This window comes from Haliotis asinina, chromosome 13 (genome assembly GCF_037392515.1).
Source record: "Haliotis asinina isolate JCU_RB_2024 chromosome 13, JCU_Hal_asi_v2, whole genome shotgun sequence".
Lineage (NCBI taxonomy): Eukaryota > Metazoa > Mollusca > Gastropoda > Lepetellida > Haliotidae > Haliotis > Haliotis asinina.
In genome coordinates, this window is record NC_090292.1 from 46,533,455 (window position 1) to 46,560,610 (window position 27,156).

General features: G+C 40.0%; 1 protein-coding gene across 4 annotated transcripts; it reads right to left on the minus strand.

The window, feature by feature from the left end:
• Positions 1–1,139: 1,139 nt before the first annotated feature.
• LOC137259236 (GA-binding protein subunit beta-1-like) lies at positions 1,140–25,917 on the minus strand. Of its 4 annotated transcripts, none has more exons than XM_067796865.1 (12): positions 25,788–25,917; positions 20,626–20,801; positions 20,007–20,204; positions 19,238–19,336; positions 18,374–18,448; positions 18,004–18,097; positions 14,440–14,529; positions 12,742–12,858; positions 9,713–9,834; positions 7,594–7,729; positions 4,816–4,958; positions 1,140–3,644 (listed from the first exon to the last, which is right to left on the minus strand). In XM_067796865.1, exons 2-12 carry the CDS (start codon positions 20,731–20,733, stop codon positions 3,474–3,476), a joined length of 1,353 nt encoding a protein of 450 aa, XP_067652966.1. In that variant the 5' UTR covers positions 20,734–20,801; positions 25,788–25,917; the 3' UTR covers positions 1,140–3,473. The 4 variants fall into 4 exon arrangements, with proteins under 4 accessions (XP_067652966.1, XP_067652964.1, XP_067652967.1 ...); XM_067796863.1 differs by having other exon boundaries at positions 17,944–18,097; positions 25,788–25,914; XM_067796866.1 differs by having other exon boundaries at positions 14,440–14,526; positions 25,788–25,902.
• Positions 25,918–27,156: the final 1,239 nt, after the last annotated feature.

Genomic DNA, 27,156 nt, shown 5'->3' on the forward strand with positions numbered 1-27,156 from the left:
AGTGAGTGAGTGAGTGAGTGAGTGAGTGAGTGAGTGAGTGAGTGAGTTTAGTTTTACATCGCACTTAGCAATATTCCAGCTATATGGCGACGGTCTGTAAATAATCGAGTCTGGACCAGACAATCCAGTGATCAACAACATGAGCATCGATCTGCGCAATGGGGAACCGATGACATGTGTCAACCAAGTCAGCTAGTCTGACCACCCGATCCCGTTAGTCGCCTCTTACGACAAGCAGAGTCACCTTTTATGGCAAGCATGGGTTGCTGAAGGCCTATTCTACCCGGGGACCTTCACGGGTCTCATCAAGTTTGAACTTACTTGTAGAAAAAATGTTTATGGTTTTGTACCTTACTCAAATTTCATGTCCATGTTTACTTACTAGATATAAGACCTTGGTAGATCTTGGTTAGATTTAGTCATCAAAACAGCTGACTACTGGGATCAGGTGATCAGGCTTGCTGACTTGGTTGACATGTCAAGTATCTCAATTGTGCAGATTGCTGCTCATGTCAATCACTGGATTGTCTGGTCCAATCTTGATTATTACAGACTGGCACCATATAGCTGGAATTTTGCTGAGTGTGGCATTAAATAACAAACAAAACCTGAGATGTTAGCAATAGGAGTAACTGTTGTTTGTCACAACAAAACCAACTCATGAAGATCCGTGGTAGGACTGGTTTTCAGTAAACCAGATTGTTGTAAAAGTTTACTAACAGGATCAGTTGGCAAGGTTTGCTGACTTGGCTGACAAACGTCATCTTATCCTAACTGCATAGATCAATGCTCATGTTGTTGATCACTGGATTGCCTGCCCCAGTCTCAATGATTTACAAAATCCCAAATGTAAGCAATAAGAAATAAATAAAAACTGTTGTCAGGGTATGAAACTCCCAAACATCTCTGGAAGACAACAGGGCTGGTTAGAAGTAAAACTCGCCAGCCCTGACCAAAACTTACATGTCCACTCACTTAGTACAATTATAGTAAAATGTAAAATAATAATGAATTTAATTTCATTCAGACCTGGGCAAGTGAATCTGAGAATGTGGTAGTCCGAGTTGAAAATAACCCACCCTTGGTGGTCAGACAGGTAGGTATTTCGAACACAGTTATTTGTCACGACAAAACAAGACTTGAAAATAGTAAAATTTATTTTACCATATCCTATACAAAACTATATACACCAGGGTGTAGGTTCAACAATGAACCATTACAGGATGATAATATGAAATGTTTCCATGACAACACCCTCTTGGAGACAGTTGTCATGGTTACAACATCTTGGAGGCTTTACACAAACAGATTGCATAAATAGGATGCCATGATGTAGAGAGAATAAAACCAGATTCATGTACAAATTGGAGTTAATGTTGAAACGTTTTTAACAAGATACATGATAATCCTGTGAATGGCAAAGAAAATGTAAGACCACATAATTTGCTGGAGATAATGGTTAAAACTTAGTATTCAAAGTTTAATAATGGGCAAGTCTGCAGTTTAGTGGATGCAGATTTCACTGGTTGTAGACTCAATCTTGCCACTGATCACACGTTTCTTCAGTTCCAAGGGTCAGTTGTGTAAGGTTTAAGTTGCCCCAAGCATATTCCCAGGCTCAATCTGTTAAAGCACTGTTTGTCACCATTAGGTTTAGTACTCATTCTGATCCTACACCGTTTCACAATTCTTTGTCCTTATGATCCTCACTCTGCCCTAGGTGTCTTTTACAATCCTTACTGTTAGGTTGCCCTTTATGATCCTCATGTTCGGTAGCAGGTGTCCTTTGCAATCCTTACTGTTAGGTTGCCCTATATGATCCTCACGTTCAGTAGCCCTTTATTATCCTTACACTTTAGGTGTCCTTTACAATCCTTACTGTTAGGTTGCCCTTTATTATCCTTACACTTTAGGTGTCCTTTACAATCCTTACTGTTCAGTTGCCCTTTATGATCGTCATGTTTGGTAGCCCTTTATGACCCTTACACTTTAGGTGTCCTTTGCAATCCTCACTGTTAGGTTGCCCTTTCAGGTCCTTATTGTTAGGTGTCCCTTTATGACCCTTACACTTTAGGTGTACTTTGCAATCTTCACAGTTAGGTTGCCCTTTTAGGTCCTTATTGTTAGGTGTCCCTTTATGACCCTTAATGATAGGTAGCCCTTCGTGATCCTTACTGTTAAGCACCCCTTTATGATCCTTAGTGTTAGATACCCCTTTACGATCCTTAGTTTTAGATACCCCTTTGTGACCGTTAGTGATAGGTAGCTCGTCAAGATCCTTACTGTTAGATACCCCAATATGATCTTTTGTTTTAGTTCCCTCTTCATGACCCTTACTGTTAGATACCCTTTATGACCCTTAGTGATAGGTAGCTCTTCATGATCCTTACTGTTAGGCACCAGTTTAACATCCCAAATGTTCAGAAGCCCATTATGAGCCTCAGCCTTAGGTATTCTATGAGCCTTAGGGTGTTAGATGAGTCATGGTATTGGCTGTGTCCCCACTTATAAGCAATATAAGCTTGACAGAGAGCAATGGCCACTCAGTGCATGTACATCAATTTAATCAGTGGTGTGATAATCTTGACGCAACCGAGGTCTTAAGCATGAATGTATGTGTAACGGTGGCTCCGTTAGTTCTTACCTAGTTACATCAACTCCTCAGGTCAAGTTTTGGCATATCAACAGAAATTACATCCTCTATGCAACACTAAAAGAAATATGAAAAGGCGTGCCCAGTTCAATTACTTACGACATGCCATTGTTAGAGGAGACTGACACTATAAATTCAAAAGGTCCCATTCCTTAAAGCCATCTAGAGGATTTGAAACTTTAACACTTAGTAACTCATGAGGGGCGAATACAGATTTTGAGAAAGGTGGGATGCACAGGTCATTTTCATGTGTCACTTAATAAACCTTCAGGACAAAAGGAAGGGTGCACAAGCTGGCACCACTAACCTGGGTGGGACCGGACTACTCACGGTACTTAGTCACAGTGACAAAACAATGCCACGGTTCCTCTGAGAGTCAATAATGTTCGTATTTCTTACTGACTAAGCACACATTCTTTCTGACTTGCATATGCTAAACTAACCATATGGCTTCTCTCAGTTCCAGTATGTGAATGATTAGATTGTTTACATGTGCATCCAAATACCTGCATGATTCCAGCAAAATAAGTCCTCACTGGACATTTTGTACCCAACCTTGAGACCTCAGTGGGTACCTGGAAGGATGGGGTAGGATGGGGTGGGTACCCGGTAGGTAAATTTTGACTTCTAGCCCAACACTCTTATGTCCATGCAAAATTTCAAACACTGTATTCCTCGGCCAAATTTCTGTGGCTGTAACCTGAAATGCTTGAGAGAGCTGTAAGGAGAATGTTTTGACTGAGGATGCTGGTTGATAGGTAACACCAGGTAAAGCCTCAAAGAGGATGAAACAATGATGGGGTGATGGATTCTTCGATGTTCATTCCCCCGAGGATTTCTCAGGTGTTTTAACTATTTCATTGAGCTTCTTCTTGTATCCTTCAGCTTCCTCCTGCTTCTGCTGCAGTTGACGCTTGTACTCATCGGCCTGCTTCTGCACTTCCTCCAGCTGCTTCCGGAGCCTGTCCTGGTCAGGATCGGTCTCATCAGCCTGTAACCATAGCAACAATGTCATCAAACATGGCAACATCTTCGTACATTTGGAACTGTCACAATAATATCAGTTGCAAGGTACGAGAAAGTCTTGATGCCTTGAGTTCACATGCAGGGATAAACCTAGGAATATTTTTTGGTGCGCCAATGCCCTACCTGGTTAAATTCAGGTGGGCCCCTTTTAAATTTGGGTGTTTGAAGTTATCAGCTATGTACATTTGGAACTGTCACAATAATATCAGTTGCAAGGTACAAAAAAGCTTTGATGCTGAAAGGAGAGTTTGCACGCAGGAATAAACCTAGGAATATTGTTTGGTGTGCCAATGCCCCACCTAGTGAAATATAGGTTGCCCCTTTTAGATTTGTATGTTTGAAGTTGTCACCTTTATGTATTCAACTTAATTTGTATATTAACAAACTGTTTTAATAAGCTCTGTGACATCATTATTCATAATCATGAATGGAAACCAAACACCAAAAGGTACCAAATGAAAGATTTTTAGAAATACAATTCCTGCTGAACTTAATACAACAACCAAATGCATGTGGATTTGAACTGGTTCACTGAATAGTCTTTTGAGAGATTGTGGTGAACAATAACAATATTTATTGCAATATATTTACCTGTAGGCTACTTAGGCTGCACTTTTGGGATGCAGTGCTTTCAAAGAAGTATTTTTGTGTCTAAATATTTTTGCTGTTAAAAACTGAAAATCGCACCCATGCAAATTTCATGTCATACACCAATCACATTTCACGTATGATAACTATACAAATAAGTAAGATCAAAAGGAAGCGCAAGTGGTGATGCACTCTCAAGACATTCACTGTTATCATATCAACATTGACTGACTCACTGACTGACTGATATATCTCCCAATTTGTGAATCATAAATATAAAAAAGTTCCCCTACTTTTGAAAAGGCACAAACACAAAATGTTTAGGCTGTCTCAATGAGAACCCTTGATGAAAAGATACACATTTTAAGGCTGAAGCACATGCCCATAAACATGGAAACTAGAAATCCAATTAAACATCTGTGAGCAAAAGATCTGTTAAACTCTCCACTGACAGATGGTGACAAATGAACTCAGGAAAGTCTGACCATCTAATATGGTGAAGGGTTTGTGGGTTGTTGAACTTGTTATATTGCTATACTCATTCTTACATCTTCGGCCATTACTAAAGGTGTTTCCTCTGTGGGCAGTGCATCGGCTTCTGCAAGAGCTACCTCCTCCAGGATTACCTCCCCTTGACCATCCTCAGTTTTGATTTTCTTCAGTAGTGGCTCTGTTATTTCCGTCTCCTCAACTGAAAGGAAACAAGGAAGGTAACTGTAGATGTCACTACAACCCATGTGACAGTCATGTATGCATAGAAAGCATCAGTGGTTCAAAAATGTTTTTAAAAGCCACTTGCCACAGGGCAAGATGCTTTAAGAAAGTAACTTGTCCTGACTAATTTTCCACTTGCCCTGTTTCTTAAGACATAATCATGATAATATAAACATGAAAGAATAAATAAGCATGATACTTGATATCGATGTTTAGTGGACTACTTATTGAGAAGTGACAAATTGCAAAAAAAATAATACTTTATTATCATTGTGATACTTGATAGCTACATTTTGAGCAGATATGAAATGAATCCAAGTTTTCAACCATAAGCAGAAATTATCTAGTAGCCTGCAGACAAGTATAAAAATATTACTTGACTGCCCGAAGTGAAAATTGACTTGTCACGGGCGTCGGGCAATGGGATTTTCGAACCCTCCAGCATGGACACATGAGTGAGTGAATGAGTGAGTTTAGTTTACACCACTTTCAGCAATATTCCAGAAATATCTCAGTGGAGACACCAGAAATGGGCTTCACACATCATATTCATATGGGGAATCGAATCAGTGCCTACAGTGTGATGAGTGAAGACTTTACTCACGTGCCTCTGAGCCAGAAAATTTCAAGGGTGGACGTGAGGAATAAAGCCCTGGGTCCTTATTCTTGAAATGTTCACAGTCCTAATAATTCCTAACTTCGATTGTAGTCAGCGTGTTGAAAATTAGCTTATGAAGTACAAAAGGCAGGGCTATGAACTCTTTGAGAATGGCTAGCCTGGTTTTCAGCATGATGAGACAATGTATAGACACATAAATTATGGAGTATTCAACAATACTTACTGCGCTTAAAGCAGTCAGGTATCAATTAACAGAAATGTATCCTGATACAAGTCAAGTTTGAGAGTTCATTATGTAGATGACGCAAGTTTGATTTCTCATATGGACCCAACGTGCACAAGTATGAAGTCTTTATCTGATATTATTTCAACCTACTTTGAAGTTTTCGTGATATACAGTGAGAGGTTGTATATATTGAAAGCACAAGTTATGAACGTCGATAATTGTGGGTGTCACACAAAAGGCTGTAATATGTTTCGTGAGTCAAGATCTTTATATTAACATATGGTTTTATATTTTGTTGCCATGATTTTGCACCTAAAACAATAGTCACCAGAAAATCCCTAATCCCTCTGGCCCCATCATATGACAGCTACTTGAAGTCTTGATTTCCTTTTACGCTAAGTCCAAATTGTTTCCATGGAAATCATGAAAAATATAAATGCAAAAAAAATCTTTAAACAGAACCACTTCATGATCTGTTTGATATGTCCTCCAAGTGTTGTAGAAAGATACTGAAAGGTTTTCAGGTTGTAGTCTGGAAACAAAGTCCACAATTCCTTTTCCAGATTAAGTCCAAATTGTTTCCATGACAACTGGGAAAAATAGAAATGCCCAAAATCTGCAAACAGCAAAAGACGCCAGTTTGAGATCTGCTTCATATATCTGCCAAGTTCTGTTGAAAGATATCTAAAGGTATTAGAGTTGTGCTCAATAAACGAAACCCACCCTTCCCTTTCGAAACTAAGTCTGAAACATTTCCGAGAGAAAGAGAAAAACACAAATAATCAAAATCTTTAAATAGCAACAGGCACTACTGTGGGTTCTGTGTGATATACTGACCAACATTTTGGTTGAAAATATTGAGCATTTTTAATTTAAAAACAATTTCGGACGGAAAGACGAGATGCCAACAATATTTTACATTACAGGAAGAGCTGACTATATCCCATGCTGTACATGCTGAAAGGGTAAAAGATGAATAAAAAAAACCAACAACACATTTTTGGAGTGACGAGTTTTCAGATGCTTTGACATCATGTAAACCTCTGCAACTTGTATGAATTAGAGAGAGCACTGTCTACATCAAGCTGGACCCCCTGAATCTAACATCATGTGCGTGCACCCGTGAAGATGCTTGTCAGAATTTGACTTCAAGCAGCTCATGCTTGTCATAAGAGCCGACCAACGGAATCAGAGGGATAGGATCACTGACATAGCTGACACGTCACTGCATCACAATTGTGTAGATTGATGCTCATAATGTCAATCACTGTATTTTCTGGGAGCGGTAGGGTTAAGGTGTTCGCTTGTCATGCTGAAGACCTGGTTTCAAGTCTCTACATGAGCACAGTGTGTGAAGCACATACCTCGTATCCCCTGTGATACTGCCGGAAAATTGCTAAAAGCAACGCAAAACTCAATGGACCATGTGATCCACACTGGATTATTTACAGACTACTGTGATATGGCTGGAATATTATTGAGTGCAGCATGAACAACAACCAAATAAACAAACTCTGTGTACATTCTGACTGTACAGTAAATATTCAAATCTGGACCAGAGAAAGAAGCAAAATTAAGTCCTAAATTTGAATATCGTGCCAGAAAACTGACTCTTGTTTCTGTATCAAAAGCTAATGCAAGACATTATCAATAACAAAATTTTCTTATCAGAAACCATCAATAATTTTTCCCACTGACAATATTTCTGATTATCAATTATTTTCGCCAGCTATGGTTATGTAGGAGTTAACATTACTGCAGGTCTACCTGACTCTTCCACCATCTGTGCCTCCATGGGGATCTGTGTGGTTGTGCCATCAGGGTTGACGGCCACCAGCACCGTGCCGCCGTTGTTGCTGGGGATCTCTGCCTCCCCTTGGTTGGCCACTATTGTTATGACTTTCTGAAAACGAAACAAACGTCTTTCAGTTCATACATGTTCCCAACTCCCCTACCCTAGGTGATACATATACTGAACAGCTTTAAAAACACACCACACAAGGATCTACTGACAAAAATATGAAAATATAGGCTGGAATGAATGAATGACCCAATATGATAGGGATCTCAAAATGCAAAACACACAGCCACATTTGTGGCTCGATATCACGAAAATCATAAAATGCATGTCATTTTAAAATTCTGACAGAGTAACCACATATGCACATGGGTATAAAAGACCACAAGTTCCAAACTGTTAATCACCAGTTTAAGTGAAAATTCAACCTTAATTGACCGTTTACCATGTCATGTTCGACACTGGAAAATTGACAAAGAGCACTGGGTTACTTGAATGCTGGAGGGTCGACTTGGGAAGTCACTTAAACACTTAACTACTATCATTCCTCAATCGTCACTCCACTGAGGCTTGCAGCAGACTGGAAGTGCCCGGGACCATCAACATCCTTGACACCCACTTGTCACTATGCCCAGACAAGATCATCACATTGTGTAGCCCCACTTACTGAACAAAACCCAGACTGCAGTACATACAGTTTTGAAAATACAGCAGCAGCGTGGAATCATTGGCAACCAAACCATATAGCACTGTTTACGTGAGTAAGGCCTCCCTACACGGCGTCCCTACAATGGCCCCATATTGACACCTCGACACCAACAACGTCCCTAAGCCTGGGCCAGAAGCCATTGCACACAGTGGGAAGGTATGCACTGTACTGATGAATCTCGAATTCAGCTCAGTCATGCAGATGGAAGAGTTCATCCATGGCGATGTCTTGGAAAAAGCTACGTGGATTGCTGCGTGTGACGGGTAGATCACTTGGGTGGGGACAGCGTGATGGTTTGGTTGGGGTAGTGTGATAGTCTGGGTCGGCATCAGTGTTCATTCAAAAACACCGCTACGTGTGTTTTGAGGATGAGTTAATGCCATCACCTACGCAAACGACATCTTTACAAAACCACATTACGCATCTGAGTGCCAATCCATGTATGCAAATCCTTCAATAACATAATGCTCGAGCACATACAGCCAAGGCACATCATGGACTTTCTGACACAAAACAATGTGGATGTGCTTCCATGGACAACTCTATCACTCAATTTGACCCAGACTGAACACATCTGGGATGAAATGGGTTGACTTCTAATGATGGCACCACCTGCTGTCAATGTCTGTCAGTTGGAGGTCAACCTGCAACGTGTATGGCAATAGATACCCAAGCGAATAATCAAAATGGGGATTTTCTCAATCTGACAGCACTGTGTGGCAGTAATCAGCGCCAATGGCTGACACAACAGCTATTGAGCATTCAGTGATCAGTTGTGACTTTGGGTTTTTACTGCAGGTACCCCTATACATGACCTGCTCTGTCAATCTATCATTTTTTCGAAAAAATGTTTTCTTTGTTTCTGCTGTTAATTTTGTTGAGGGAATCTACAAGCTTTCTGATGAAGCAAGATATCAGGTGTACACTTCTGGTCAGAGTTGTCATCACCTGATCACCTTCTTCTGTCCCTTATATTGTCAACCTGAGTCCTCTGCCCTTCCTTGTCCACACGTTCTTCCTCCCCTTGTACACACCTTTTCTTCATCCTCTTTACACATCTGTTTTTCGTCCACCCTTCCTTCCCTTGTACCCACCTCTTCTTCTTCCCCTTGCACAAATCTGTTCTTCCTCCTCTTTACACATCAATTTTCTTCCCTCCCCTTGTCCACACGTTCTTCCTCTCCTTGCACCCACCTTTCCTTCCTCCTTTTTACACATGTTTTGCCTTCTTCCTTCCTCCCCTTGTACCACCCCTTCTTCCACCCCTTCTTCCTCCCTTTTTCACAACTGTTCTGCCTCCTCCCTTCATTGTACACATCTGATCTTCCTCCCCTTGTACTCATTTGTTCTTCCTCCACCCTTCCTCCCCTTGAACCCACCTGTTCTTCCTCCTCCTCGGCGCCCACCACATTCTCTATAGCACTCTCCACCTCCCCTTCTTGAGACACAGTCTGAGCTAGTCCTTGCTGCCTGATCAGATTTAGCGCTATCTTGCCAGCCTCTGAAACACAAACACAAAGATACAATCCACACATGAAGTGTACAGCATATTGATAATACTTCTATGTCTACTGAGATCAAGGAGTCTGTACACTAAACATTTGCCTCCACTCCTCTAAGCCTGGCTGCTGGGGATTTCACCAGTCAGGGCTCAATGTAGTGTTTTGTTACTAGTCATACTGCAAACCAATATGACAAAGTATAACCTAGTTATCAGTCGCACTTTATTTTTGAGTAATAAATCAACAATACATCTAACATTGTAAGTACAAGTATGCTGGCTCATTTTCTTCTAAAGTTTGAATATCTACAGCACTGAAACATTGCGATTTATAGACACCTGTCGGCTGTTTATATCATCTGCAAGAATTGCATCAAAGCAGTATTTCAACATGTCTTCACCTCTTTCATTTCCATTACTTTCAGAAAACATTATTGACGATCAAAATTAAAATGATTAAAGATTGGCTGCAATTACAAACGGCCAAGCAATCCAGTTTGGAACTCTTGTCTGCATTAACAATATTTTCTCTGTTACATTTCAGAACCACTGCTAGCTTGTTCAAAGTCACGACTGAGTTTATCTTGAAGAGTACAGGAAATTTATGTTCCTAATGTAAAAGTCATCTTTTCAAGAAGCAAAATTTGCACTTTTGGTGCAATTTGCTAAAAAGTCCCGAAAAAACTACATGTATTTTCTTTATGTTTTGTGCATTACGAGATATGATACCCATTAAATAATTTTGATGACTGATCAGCTGTAATGACCCGACCATTGGTTTGAGACTCTAACCAATTCCCAACGTGAGTCAGAATTGCTTCAAAGCAATATTTCAACATCACGTCATTCTGGTGTCTGCCGTCATGATATTGCTGGAATATTTTTAAAAGCGCCGTAAAACAAAACTCACTCATTACTACTTCAAAATTTTATTTCTGTTACTAAAATGTGTTTTTTAGAAAATGGCTCCTTTTTGAGAAGCACACAGAAGGATGAACCCCTTTGATAATTTTTGACTTTACTGTTTGGAATTTAAGGCTAATTATCCTTATGGATTCTGTGTTCAGAGAAACAATGTCACCATCGCTATAATGCAATGCACCATGATCTGAGAATCGTATAATCCCTTTGAAGAATGTTTACTCAGATCGGCTTCTGACTTGGTTCAAATGTTGGTTCCACATCAAATCCATGCTTAGTAATTTACAGCATCATGTCACTTGAACAAAACATTTAGTGCAAATCAAAAGAGGGACTTTTGTTCCCCGTACCCAGCCAAGAGTTTCATGCACTTTTAGCGACATTTCTGCCGTAAAACGCCAGAGGACACTAGAAGTGGTCTTTACACACTGCACCCAATGACACATCGAATCTGGTTCTTTGGTGTGACAAGTGATTCTATAACAGGTGTTAGTACTGAAGAGAATTTTCATGCAACATATTGCAATGTGAAGGCATGTATTGTGATATTGCAAGAAGCATTTTTTAACAAAATACTACTTATAATCAAGTAAATGCTTGAATCATAAAGTGAAAACAATAAAATCACTGTGTTGTAATAAAGGTCACATGCAATGTAAAACACAACTTTGCAGATTCTGGTATGCACTTACCGAAACAAATCATAAAAAATGCCAATTCAACCTATAAAGCTGAAAAAAATGCGATGAAAAAAAGCCAGCGAAAGCCAGCGCTGGGGGGAAAACTGGTTTCAACAGCTGTGCTGTGCTGCGTCCATAACGCATGCACAGTGAATAAGTTCGCGGAGCTTGAAACAGTATGCATGCCCAGCGTCTGAGGTTGTGAGCAGTAGTCTAATCTTAGTTGTGTACACAAACAAGTAAATAATCTACTCGTTACGTAAAACAACTTGTTGATTGTGGTAAGCAGTCTCTGTCACAGGGAAATCTCAGTGTCTGGTTTATTGACACCTATATGTCTGTCTGCCAGTCTGCTAAAGACAACATGCAATACACAGCTTCAATCATTGACCATGTGCAATTTGAACTTAACACCTATCAGACTATACGACACAAAGAAAATAAGTTGATTTATGACTCGTGCACCCGAGTCCCGTGTCTGCCACATTATGTAATTAGGCACGTGTGATACACATGACATGACACATACACATGTTTTTTATGTCTGTGGGTTGCAAACAAACTACATTCATTTTTTTCGGATGACTGGATCTGACGGAAACTGGTGCAAACTCTTGTCAGTTTCAAGTCCTGCTTTGTACTTGGACGAATGACAGATTCCAGCCACACAGTCGTTTACCATCTCTACTGACATGATTTTTGATTGGATCGAGCGCAAATTCAGAGAACATGTATTTTCCAAACCCAACATCTCTATATACATTCTTCATGGATAATTACTTCTTTATATGAATCCATACTGAAGCGACGCATCAAGTACACAAAAAGAAGTTGTTATCCATAAAGAATCTTACTTTCTTGTGCCTGGCTACACTTCTAAGATGCCCATCAAACAGATCATCTTTCTGTACACACAATGAACCCTCAGCATATCAGCAAATGAAACGGCCAATCGGAAGCTGTTGTTACACTTGAGTGCACATCCACCCGCTATGACTTGGTTCGGTCTCCCGAGGGCTTCGTTTCGGGGGAAGTAAGCCCAAGTACAAAATATTGCACTTTTGAATCGCGATTGTACGCTTATAATTTTGTTTATTTGGTTTTTTTTAAAAGCAGCAATGTATATTATATGTCATGAATAAGTGATAAATGTGTTTTAACTATGTTTGATTTTTTGGTTGCATGTGACCTTTAAGCTTTCTTTTAATCATGACATGTAACAACTAAATATCTGAAGAGTAAAGCAGTAAATACCAGTACATTGTTCAGCCTTATTCACTTGACTACCCAATCACCCCTTACCCACCTGTGAGCGAGATGGTCTGGCCACTCTCCACTGCTGATGTGATGATGCCACCGTCTGCTGTCGAGATCATGATACCTTGACTCTCCAACCAGTTCATCGCCTCCGATGAGCTCACATCTGAAAAACATAACATCAGTGGCTCAAATCATTACACTTGTGTTCACTTCTTAAACATACATTTTAAAGGAAAAAGATTGCAATGAGAAAGGTAACAAAGAATGGATACTCTCTGTTGATGAATTGCATAAAAAGTTATCAGAATCTGAAAGGGGTCTTTCCAAATTCATTTCAGCTTTTTCATTTCTGAGCTTTTGATGACACTGTACTGATGCGTTTTGTTGAAAGTACATGAAAGTACAGGTAAAGTGCTGGCATACTCTATTTGAGTTACGGATCCTGTCATGACAAGGGGACATAACTTCGCATAACCTAAGCAGTGGCATGAGTGAATGAGTTTGGTTTTATGCCGCTCTTACCAATATTCCAGCTATATTATGGCAGAAATGGGCTACAGATGGGGAACTGCACATGGGCCTTCAGCGTGATGAATGAACGCTTCAACCACTGGGCTACCCCACTAACCCTTCAATGTCATGAGTGTTCAGCGGCTAGAGCAACTACCTACTCTCTGAAATCATTTCCAAATTATACTAAATTGTTGTTATGGTTACACAGTCTTTGTTAAGTTGGTTGACATGGCTACCAGAGTGAAAATTGTCAATGATGCCTTAGTTTGTCATTACATGTTCCTTACATCAGCGTTTGGTCCCAATGATCAAACAATTCTTTCAACATACTTGTTATGCCCACAATAAGGGTATTTCTTTGAGATATCTGTCAAAAGATATACTGCACAGGCATGCTTCAATCAGCTGGTGACATTATAAGTTGTTCACTGGTCACGAGGGGAGCATGGGTTGATGTACCCTCGATGTTTGTTTATGTTCCCTGATCCCGAGGGGGATAAGTAAGGGATAGTTAGGACCCATTCTACCTCATTCCCTTGGGGAAGCAAACAAAGGGTACTGGGCAGTCATCAAGTTTACAAGCAACCTTTTATGACAGCACTCAGAGGGGGCTTTAGGACTCCGGGGAAACAATCAAAGGGTAAGCACAAGTGTGCTCTGCAAGGCTTACTTAGCTCCAGGCAGACAATCAAGGGGTATTGGGTAAGGCACAAGTGTGCTCTGCAAGGCTTACTTTGCTCCAGGCAGACCATCAAGGGGTATTGTGTAAGGCACTAGTGTGTTCTATAAGGCTTACTTTGCTCCAGGGAGACAATGAAGGGTTATTGGGTAAGCACCAGAGTGTTCTTCAACGCTTACTTCGCTCCAAGGAGATAATCAAGGGGCATTGGGTAAGCACTCGTGTGTTCTGCAAGGCTTACTTTGCTCCAGGGAGACAATCAAGGGGCACTGGGTAAGCAATAGTGTGTTCTTCAAAGCTTACTTTGCTCCAGGGAGACAATCAAGGGGCACTGGGTAAGCAATAGTGTGTTCTGCAAGGCTTACTTTGCCTCCAAGGAGATAATCAAGGGGCATTGGGTAAGCAATAGTGTGTTCTGCAAGGCTTACTTTGCTCCAGGGAGACAATCAAGGGGCACTGGGTAAGCAATAGTGTGTTCTTCAAAGCTTACTTTGCTCCAGGGAGACAATCAAGGGGCACTGGGTAAGCAATAGTGTGTTCTGCAAGGCTTACTTTGCGTGTTGATGGGAGCTGTGGCCTCAGCAAGGGCAGCCAGGGTGGCCAGGACGGATGTGCTGCTTTGGTCCGAGATTTCTCCATCTTCTGGATTCAACAACACATGAAAACACTGCTGAATACCAAGATTTAGGCACCATCCAAAACATCCTCTAACACAAACAGAACAATTACAGACTTACAATTTTTCACAATTATCAAACCAAACCACATTACAGCCACACATACATCCCGTTCAAGGGCATCTGGTAAACTCAATTGCACTGACTCTGTGTTATAGACAAATACTTCCATTTCGGTCAAACATCATTTCTTTTTAATGTGATTCAACCCTCAGCAATATTACAGCTTGGTGACGGTAGCATCTAAAGAGACCAAATCGGACCAAACAATATATTGATTGATACTGTTGTCGGAGTCTGAGAACACAGTATTAACCAAGTGACCAAGCCTGGCATACTGTTGTCGGAATCGGAGTACACAGTATTAACCAAGTGACCGAGTCTGGCATACTGTTGTCGGAGTCGGAGAACACAGTATTAGCCATGTGACCGAGCCTGGCATACTGTTGTCGGAGTCGGAGAACACAGTATTAGCCATGTGACCAAGCATGTGACTGAGTCTGGCATACTGTTGTCGGAGTCTGAGAACACATATTAACCATGTGAGTCTAATTCAAAGGAGCATATTGCGTTTTGTTTCATATATCACCACAACATTGCTACGCTTGTGTATATAGTCAGTAAATTATAAAACAATCCTATTTCAGATACACAGTATTTGAGTCATCATCATTGCACAAGCCACACCCAGCCTACAAATACACACAGTGTCATACAATTTCAAACAGTACAAAACGGTCAATATTTCATCACTAGAAACGTCCAAATTTTCATACTACAGATATGGGTGATGGGGTGGTGCAGTGGTTAAAACGTTTGCTCATCACCAAATGCCTGAGTTTGAGTCCCCATATGGGTACATGTGAAGCTGATATCTGGTGCCCTGGACCATAGTCACTCACTCACTCATATTCCATACCAAGGAGAAAGAGTGAATGGATTTTACACCAACAAAGTAACCAGTCACTATCAACTGGGTGTACTCTCAGGTAATGTGATAACCACATCAGAGACTGGTGTTGGTATGTCAGATATGAAGGGCTGCAACGATTAAGTTTGATTCATTGAAAATTGAATCTAAAACTTCAGTTTCAATTTTCGATAACCATAAGTGCTGGTCACAAAACAGCTGAAGTTAAGCAATGCTGAGCACAGAGATCCTTGGCAGGGTGACCATGTTTGGCAGCTTGATTCTTGAGAATCTCTTGCCCCACGATGAAGCACTAATGATACAGGTTGTCTCACCTTAAGCAAAAGTGTTTGATCAAAATTGCCTTGTTCACGCAGCAGAAAATGGGTACCCGTTAGAAAAAGTGTTGAGACTAGTTTCCTTCTAGTGCCTCACAACAATTTTAGGGTGTGATTAAGTTTGGTTTTACGCCACTTTTTATTCCATCAAAATCATGACACCAGAAATGAGCATCGCACACTGTGCTCATGTGGGGATTCAAATCCAGGGATACTCCCCAAGTTATCCGGGGTAATAGTAAGATTGTGGAGCTTTGAGCGTGCTCCTTTGTGGTGCAGAATTCAGAGCATTATTTCTACTCAGCTTCCCGTAAAATGTCGAGCATGAAAACAGGACTGTAGAGTTGTAACCACGAGAGGAATTGATCCAAGGTTTTCCGTCAGACAATCAAACACTATGACCACTTTGCTTCCCAACCACCCAGACGATCATGCTAGACAATAATGAATCTGCATATCGTCAATAGTCCAGTATTCTAGCATTATCACAGAGGGGACATCAATAAGCCTCAGATATTGTAACCATGTGGAGAGTCGAACCTTGGTCTTTGGTGTGATGTGTAACGCTCTAACCACTAGGCTACCCTACAACGATATGAGAACTAACACTGTCACATTAACACATCACTGATGAACACAGATTAAAAAAACACTGACATTTACTTCAAACATTCTCAAACATGAAAAACGACTGACCTTCCTATAAATTAATAGTGTCAAATTTTGAAATGGATTCCACAAAACAAATTATTACAGAAATTCATGAACAGCCCTTACTCAGGTTGGAAAATGTGACACTGTGACGGACATGATGATTCTTTCTTAATCAGTTTATGCTTCTATCATGGTAATAATTAACAAACATTAAGTTTTCCTTAATTTTAGAGCAAAAACCTCAAAACACCAAAAGTGCTTAAGAACTTGTGCAAATAAACAACTCATAATTCCATCTCACGTGCTGTGCTAATTTAGTGAATACTTTTGTTTAAAAGGTGCAAAACAAATCCAAAGTCCAGCATGATATTCAATCCAGCAATACGTCTAACAACATCACAATTTCAGTATAATGGGGCAATATGTATGTTTTGTGTGAGTGTGAGTGTTAGTGAGAGTGTGAGTTTAGTTTTAAGTCGCACTCAGCAATATTCCAGCTATATGGCAGTGTTCTGTAAATAATCGAGTCTGGACCAGACAATCCATTGATCTATGACATGAGCATCGATCTGTGCAATTGGGAACCAATGACGTGTCAACCAAGTCAGTGAGTCTGACCACCTGATCACATCAGTTGCCTCTTACAACAAGCACAGCTGCCTTTCATAGCAAGCATGGGTTGCTGAAGACCTATTCTACCCCAGGACATTCACAGGTCGTCAGAAGGTGTGATTTGTCACCAACATAAAGTTTCTTTGGGCATTAACTTTTTTCTCTGTGTACTGTATGCATCTCCCTTCCTTGGTCCTGTGTGTTGGGGATTTTAGATTTGACTGTTTCATTATTATTCTCCACTTGTGCTGAATTTGTGTGCCATTGTTGGTTTGGTTTATTGTTTATTGTTTAACGCCAGACTTCAGCAATATTCCAGTCACACAACATACATATAAATAATCCAGTCTGGACTAGACAATGATCAACAGCATGAGCATTAATCTACAGCACTGGGACACAATGACATGTGTCAACCAAGTCAATGAACTTGAGCAACCAATCCCGCTAGTCGCCTCTTATGACAAGCATGGGTTACTGAAGATCAATTCAAATCTGGATCATCACAGGTCTGAGATAAGCATTATTCTCTATAGCAGAGTATATGCATCTGACACCTACATTATCAAAGTAAAAGTATCTCAAAGGACACTGACAAGGCTACATTGGGAAAATTACATAGAGTTCTGATACTACTGTTTTTTCTCAGATTAGTCTGACGTTTTCAAGCAAGAAATTATGATAAATCTCAAAATATTGTATACATTTCATAATAATCCTGTTGAGCAAATTCTGTGGGTATAATGTCTTTGACACAGAAAAATGGAAACGGTGTTTGATGCAAAAATGCATTTTGTGCCGGTTAAGTAAGGGAGATAAGCCTAGCTCCTTGCTCTACACATTACGTAAGGCACCAATTTCTCACTTTTGGATTTGGAGGTGGATGCAGTGTTAGGAACAATAGCAACAGGCAACACCGCCCCACCGTCCCTGTCTCCCGCGCCGAGAACATTGGTGATCATGTCCGATGTCGTCTCCACCGTCACCGTCTCCCCTTCGGTACAGGTGATCTCCGTGTGCTAGAAAGAACAGCGAGAGCAAGTGAGCTTCTGACTGATTTAAACATATTTTATGCACTGTGAAAGGGACATGTTAGCCAACTAAACACACACGTTCCCTGAGCTTCTGACTGCTTCAGGGCTTCAGTGTGATTAATTTTAGTTTACGCCACTTTTCATTCCATCAAAATCATAGTGGGGACACCAGAAATGGGCTTCGCACACTGTGCTCATGTGAGGATTCAAATCCAGGAATACTCCCCAAACAATATTCCCCATGTGAACCTTCATTCCTACCTGTGCTAGTTGTAAAAGTTGTGCTATATCAGTTCTCCCATTGGCGATGGCAATGTCCAGTGGTGTTCGGTCAAACTGTAACGAAAAAATTAGACAGGAGTGATGCGATTTTTCCACGAGTCTATAGAGTAGACCTGTAACAACTACTCATGCATTGATACACATTGAGATACACTGTGATACACAAAAATGATACAAACCATTTCCTTACAGCTAAAATCAACTGGAATAACAGCTTTCTATAAATATCAATTTTCAGAGTGAGTGAGTTTAGTTTTACGCCGCACTCAGCAATATTCCAGCTATATGGCGGCAGTCTGTGAATAATCGAGTCTCAACCAGACAATCCAGTGACCAACAACATGACCATCGATCTGCGCAACTGGGAACCAATGACATGTGCCAACCAAGTCAGCGAGCCTGACCACCCGATCCCTTTAGTCGCCTCTTAAGACAAGCATAGTCGCCTTTCATAGCAAGCATGGGTTGCTGAAGGCCTATTCTACCCCGGGACCTTCACGGGTCTCAATTTTCAGAAGAATCGATGTGAAGATTTGCATAAGAATTTGTCTTCAGCAACATATGTTTGGTGTTTTTAGTAAAAGCCTCGCTGACTAGAATGATGCATATTATCATACCTAAACCATGTGCATCGATGCTCATGATACCAATCACTGGATTGTCCTGTTCAAGTTTTAATATTTACTAACTGACACACACAGAAGGATTATTGATGAGGTTTTAACAACAGAAAACACACCTAATTCATTAGGCAGACAGACCAAAATTTTATGGAATGAGAATTTACTTATCAAGGTCACAGGTGGTTCTTCATGGACACTAGTGAATGCAGAGTTATCTCACCTTGTTTTCAAAGTTGGTGTCCGCAGAGTGTTTCAGGAGAATCTCAACGACTGGAATGTGTCCTTTTTCTGTGGCCCAATGAAGTGGCGTCATCTTCAGCTTAAACAACAGACACAAAATGGTTACATCTGAATTCTACATATTGCTTCAAGGCCACTTTGACCGGAAATTGTAACTTAGGACATCCTTCAGGTTTGATAATGTCTGCCTAATTTAGAAACTTTGACGTCTTCTCACCGAGATTCATATTGCCCTTCTCAATTTCGGAATTTCAAGACAGACCACCGCCATATTGCTGGAATATTGCTGTAAAACTAAATTACTGATTTCTGATGCTACACTTTCTTGAAAACCTGGTTTGCAAAACAGCATATATGAGAACAGCGTATATTTATTACTGCCAACCCAGATGCTTGAAAGCACAAGAAATTGACTGTTCTCCAACTGCAACCGTAGTGATAATCCTTGCATGCATCACTTCCTGTTTTTAGGGGTTCAAGCCGTGCGAACCTAATTACTGTGCATGTGCTATGGACCCAGCAGAGCTGGTGAAATCCCTTTTTCCTCCAGTGTGCGTTTGAAATGCCATTCAGGGGCTTGAATTCATTGCAATATTTTTCAACTTTATGTGTTGAATTTGCATTTTTGAAAATTTGTTTCTGTAAGCCAATGCCAAAAGGTATCAGAATCTGCAAGGTTGTGTTTTACGTTGCATGTGACCTTCAAGCAGTAACATCCGAGTACAAATAGCTCTGCAGTCTATACTGACCATGTCTTTAGCATCAATGTCTGCTGAGTTGTCCAGGAGAAGCTCCACAATCTCAACATGGCCTTCCTGAGCGGCAACATGGAGGGGTGTGCGGTCCACCTTGGTGCGAGCATCACGACTAATGCCTGCTCTCAGCAGGACTTCTGCCGTTTGCTGGTGGCCAAACTGGGCGGCAAAGTGAAGAGGGGATGTTCCCAGCTGAAGCAGTTAACAAAAAACAAATAATAAAAATATATATGTATCACTCTCAACTAGGTCTGCAATGATTTGCTTTGATTCATCAAAAATCGAAGGAGAAGAAACAAGTTTTATGGATGATCAACTTCTTTATTTTCACAATAGCAACGTTTCAGTATGGATTCTTATACCGTTTTCAAGCATATGAGAGGACAAGGTGTAACAGTTTATATACAGGTACATGAGCTATAGCTGAGGAGATTGACAAAAAACATCAAAGGATATAACTAGAGTTGTTGATATAACCAGTGATTAGTGTGAAGCCTCAATTATGTTGTTATTGTTAATCTCCTGATCATGTAAGTCACATCTTACGACAAGCATAGTCGCCTTTTGTGGCAGGCTGGATGTACTAAATGGTGGAGATAGATCTGTAACTCACCCAGTCTGTTGTAAAGGGTGCACCATTGGACATCAACGCCCGGACAGCATCTGTGTCTCCACGCTTGGCTGCCTCTAGAAGTTTCTTTCCCAGGTCAACGAGCGACATGCCACCTGACCTTGAACTTAAAATCTGGACAGGGACTTCGCTTACAATTTTGGTAGCCACGGTGCTGACTGCAAATGAAACAGACACATGTTAAAGCTGGATAGAAATGCAGTTTTTCAGAAAATGCCAAAAAAGCACAGAAAACTTGGGTGTGCCTTTGTGAAAATAGGAGCATCCATATCTCTTCAAAACAACACACTAACGTTATTTCAATTCATTGTTCATTAAAACTGTAAAGATCATTCACACCTGTAACTGTAAGAGCTGGATTTACTGAACACTATCAAGGATTGAAGAATGGTTGTTTCAGTTGTCCTGGGCTCAGACACTCTCCCACAAACCGTGTGAGTGAGTGAGTGGGTTTAGTTTTACGCCACATTCAGCAATATTCCAGCTATATGGTGGCAGTCTGTAAATAATCAAGTCTGGACCAGACAATTCAGTGATCAACAACATGACCATCGATCTGCGCAATTGGGAACCGATGACATGTGTCAACCAAGTCAGCAAGCCTGACCACCCGATCCCGTTTGTCACCTCTTACAACAAGCATAGTCGCCTTTTATGGCAAGCATGGGTTGCTGAAGGCCTATCCTACCCCAGGACCTTCACGGGTATACAAACTGTGTTATCACACAAAACAGCATCTACTGTTGCATGCAATGACAAACGGTCTAGTGGTCTTCCAACTGACTGAAATAATAAAAGATTGGTCACAGTCACCAAATGACCATGTTGTCGATAACATTTTCTTATAATCGAAAACAATTTTGGAACTACTGTTTTAGTGTTTGAATCGCTTGACGATGGAACATATCTTCAAAGATGTCTAGGCCTGAAAACATGTTTATTTCTTAGGAAATTCACTTCACTAACTGAAAAGTCATGACTGAATATTTCTTGAAGACTCCAGGAAGTTTATGTTCATGATATATTAGACATTACTTCAAAGCAGCAAGCTGCATCATGTTATACATATCTGCAATACCATCCTGTACAGGAAAATCTGGAAAATGACGCTAACCAATTTTTTTTCAATGATTGTTTGCTGGTGATGAAGCAATCATCAATTGTGGGATTTCGACCAGTTCCCAACACTAAAACAGCCACAACTACATTAAGCTGTGAGACAGCTATTACACATAATGTTTCAAAAGGATCTTAGTCCTGCCACCAGGCAACATTGAAATTACTTGTACTTGCCATTTTAATTTGAACATGCCATAGCAAGAAGAGTCAGCATTATTTTAGACCCTATAAATTAATTTACTTGAAAAGTCAGGGCTTCAATTCTCAAAGCCATTGTAGCGTTATGATTATGGCAAATATAGGTAAAAGTAAGGGAGTTAGGGTTTATAATCACACTGAGGAACAGGGCTCGGGGTATTCTTCCCATTACTGTAATTATCTCGTTTCACCTTGTGACAAACAGGTTTACTTTGAGGCAGTTATTGTGCAAAGAACCCATGAAGATCCAGAGTACAATAAGTCAGCTACCCATGTTTGCCACAAAAGGCAACTATGCTGGTTTTAAGAGGTGACTTAAGGGATCGGATAGTCAGGCTCACTGACTTGGTAGCCACATCACTGGTTTCCAGTTGTGCAGATCGATGCTCATGCTGCTGATCACTGGATTGTCTGGTCCAGAGTTGATTATTTACAGATGGCACCCATTATAAAAGATAATATATATAGCTGGAATATTTCTGAGAGTGGCATAAAACTAAACTCACTCACTATTATACTAAGGAGTTTGTTTATTTTCTTCAGTTTTCTTCAACTGGGATACCATGCAGCTGTTCAAAAATCCAATTGCCTGACACCTGTGACTACTCAGTTTTCATTTTGGGCAATCAATTAATAGTATCTTGCGTCTCCATGCACTACTAGATAATTTCTGCTCATGATTTCACTTGGAAAACTTGGATTCATTTCATATCTGCTAAAAATGTAGTTATTAAATTTCACAATGATAATAAAGTAGAGTTATCTTTTTTGCTATTTATCACTTCTCAATGAATAATCCACTAAACATTAAGATTAAATACTGTAAGGAAGGATGACAATATATGGATGTACAACTTCTTTATTGCTATGAGAATGATGTTTTGGTGTACGTTCTAACACAGTTATCAAAGTTATCATATAAGAAACAGTGTCAGAACCTTCACTGAAACGTCACTCTCATAGCAATAACAAAGTTGTTCATCCATACATTGCCATCATTCATTACTGCCCCAACTTCAAAATGTCTCTAAAAGAAGTTATAAGTGCCATGTTGATTTATTCTTTCAATATTACATCGTCATGATTACAGGTACTGTGAAAGGCAGGGGCCATGGGCCAATTTGCACATTAGAATAAAAAATGGCCCATTAAAATTTTGAAGTTTTCTTTTGATACAAGGGCAGGGGCCCATTCAAAATTCAGAAAATGGTTAATAATTCTGAAAATGGCCCTTTGTCAAAGTTCTCTTTCCCAATCCCAGTGATTATATCATATAATTCAGGGCAAGTGGAAAATTAGTCAGGACAAGTTCTTTCTTAAAGTCACAAGCCCTGTGGCAAGTGGCTTTTTAAATAACAAATTGAGCCCCTGCCACGATATGTATTAACAGTCAGCAACTCTGACTTCCCCATTACTATCCTCTTTCTAAAAGCATGGGTTGATGAAGACCAATTCTAACACTGACTTACACTTAGTCTCTGAACAGATATAAATTTGACAGTAACAAACAAACCATATAAAATAGAAAAAGCCCCAGGGAGAACAGACGTTCAGAACTTAACAAATCTAGACTCTATTAAGGGCTTCAGCATTGCAGAGTGGGATTATAAGACCCACAGTTAGTGTTTTGACAACACTTAGTCCAGATGAGCCAAAGTCTGTTTCAACAAAATGCTCAGCTAGTGAATCGTTTGGAGGATCTGAGGAAGTGCTCATTTGGCCAGATAAGTGAAATTTGTATTTAAGTGAGTAACACTGATATAATATTATTTTAAATTTTTTGAGGATTTCTAACATAACTGAGGGAAGTAGTTTAGAACCAGTATCCTTCCCTGATCACACACTGCATCCTGGTTTAAAGGCCACAACAACCACCTTCCCTTTTCACAGCTGAGCACTGCATGATAAAAAGTACTGGAAAGCCAATGCTGTATGGCATCTTTTGATGGTGTGTGCATGCATGCTTGCATGTGTGTGTGCATCTGTGTGTGTGGGGGTGTGTCTGTCTGTCTGTCTGTCTGTGTTCATGCGTGCATGCGTTGTCTTTTGTATCTGTTGTAAAGAAGGGTCATGACAATAGCACAGGTGATCACATATTGACTGAGGATATGTATTTACAGTAATGCTGATACTGTGACAACAAAGATATCGGTTAAGAAACCGGTTTGGGTATTTGACATGAAAAGAGTGAGAATAATGAAACTGGTTTGGTTTAACATCCGGAAGCGTTTATCAATATGATTCACGGTCTTGTTTAAATATTTACCAAGGCTGCTTTTGATATGTGATATGTAAATACCTCCACACCTTACGCAGATGCGTGAGTTGACACAATATGATAGGTACATGGTCATGTATATTGTGTGACACCCTGCATCGATTTTCATTTTTTGCAGACGATGTACATGAAAAAAAAGGGAATCCTGAAATCATGCAGGTTGCATGCAACACAGACACTGGATATGTACAAAACTTCCACAAATATACAACAAAATGTTACGGATGTCAACTTCGTTATTGTTTTCACAATGTTTCTGGGCTATTCCTTGCCCCTTCCACCTGACAAAGGGGCAAAGGAATAGCCCAGAAATGTTGTGAAAACAATAAAGAAGAAGTTGATATCCATATCATTTTGTCGTATATTAGAATACCGACTTCTAAATGCCTCTCAAGAACCTCATCTCCACAATGTTCTGAAATTCCTGCAACATCACTGTCATACCAAGCAGACATCAGTTAAAGATTTCTTTAAGCCATAGTAGATGAACGCTGATCAAAAGGATTCATTATTTGAATAATGTGTGTATTCATCAGAGCAAATTGTACACAAACATGCCTGAGAGTGCATGTGCTATGTAGGTGAGGTGGAATTGGACTTAATATTGCACTATTAATTACTTCACTCATACGACATGCGTATTATGTGTGGCTGCTTGCAATAGCGTAGACTAAGCTGTAGCTGAGAGCGATACTGGGTCATGTCTTGACTGTGTTATGTATAGGACCGCATCACAGCTCTCAGCTAACTAAGCAGGTGTGATAGTGCTCACTGAGATTCCATGTTTTCTTATATTTGTGATTAAATTGGTTCACAGATTTGTGGTTGTCAGCTGATACTATTGAAAAAGGTTACGTCCTGCAGACCCGTTTGGTAACAGAAACAAGTTCATGTAATTGTGTGAAAATGAGGATGTTCTTCACCATGTAAATGTTTTGGGAGAACAGGTTGATGCCCTTGATTATTTGTCACGATTTTAATTTCTTACTAATTTATTTTTTATAATTATTACTTCATGTTTGAACAAATCAATCCCAAAAGAAAGGAATGCTGGGATAATTTTCAATAAACCTTGCCTTTTCCCTTTCATCAATTTTGTCAGCGAACGACAACCGATACGCTAACATGGATAGAAAACTACGATGTATATACAAAAATAAAAAGAAGAGAGTGATAATACTCTGAACACTTCCCGGAAAGAACACGACACCATCCTTCTTTGAAACGCGTCTTTTTTAATTAAACCTAAACAAATCATTCGATATTCGGATATCTAAGATGGCGCTTTAGAGGGCCATACAAACCTTGCATAAGCGTTTATTGTTCAAGTGATATTTGGCTGCGGGTATGTGCACATTCCAAGGTAGATCTTTACGAGAAGAATATGAAATGAACGTGCAAAATGTCCGTGAGAAACAACATCCGCCATTTTTAATCAGATGAGCGGAAGTTGCATGTGGACAGAACGGAAAAGGACGTTCATCTACTTCACTTCCGCTACAGTCACACAGACAAAAGTCCAGACATATAAGACCAACGTATATCCTACCTTTAAATGTATATTTTACCGAAACAGAAACGAGGGGCAACTCTTAAATCTTCGCAATTTTCTTCCACGGCTATTTTGCCGGAAGTAGCTTGCTTGATGCGAACAACCGGAAGCTGCTGACGTAAATAGTGAATTAGTCCGCGTAACAGCCGTGTCTGTATGTCCGAGTCCGGGATTGTATTGGACATTTTACACCTAAAATACGTTTGATATGTCTATGTCAAATACAATGGGGCATTTATTTTATATAATATGTCATCCATGGCAGGCACTATATTTCTTCCCTCATTTTTGTTGTGACCGAATGTGACCTAGCGCGCGCTTTGATTAGCTTGACCAACTTTGAGTGCATGAAACTATATTCCCTACAACCAGTTTTATTTTGTTAACATACCTGAAATGGAAATGTATGTCATGTTTCATTGATTTTTTCGGCAGCTGTGTATGGGACCCTTGTTCATAATTTATGGCCAGGGGTGTGTCACCTACTTTGTACATGAATTTTATGGAGGTCGTTCACATTTGAAATGCTCCTCCAAACAAATCATCATTGATCCATACCCTCAGCCCCACCCCTACTCACAAATCATGAAAGGTCAACTACTGATCGATCGATTTTATCACCTGAAAACAAACCGGAAATATTTATTCGCAACTTTCAGAAACGAAGAAGCGTAACTTTGCAGATATAGTTTGATAAACAAATAAAAACTATGCAGATTATAAAATAAACACAATTTCATTTCTCGTGGATTTAAATTTATTAACTGCCCATCAAGTGAATGATGACAAATAAGCAAGTGTAGGTTTATATCACTAAACACGAGGTGTAGCAACTGAGTTGTAATCGCTGTATTGCATGTAATTTTAATTGCCTAAACAATTATAATTAGTGGTTGGCGCTCTTTTGAGGATATGATGAACAAAACTTCCACGTTGCTTGAGAAATGCAGCATTGTCTGTGTACGAAAGTATTTTCCTGATCACCGAGTAATTTTGTAGATTTTTTTCAGCAGTGGCAAAGTTAGTTGAATTTAGTATGCTCATTAAAACAAATCAAGCATGTGGGGTTTCATTTCATATTTTAGGTCAAAGGACATCGTATGTTTCATGACAGGTAAAAAGCACAGAAATAGGATCGAAGGAAATCAGTCATCACACCATCCATACATGATGAAATATGAAAAAGCTGGTGTCCGAACTTGACATTCACTTCTTATGACTGACCTCATGACCGACCATACACATCAATAGATGTTAATGATAAAAAGTGTTCACTATAAGTTGTTAAAAAAAACCCAGCAAATGAAAGATTACAGTTCATGAACACTGATCACCTGGACAGGACTAATTGCTGTTGTACACTCGA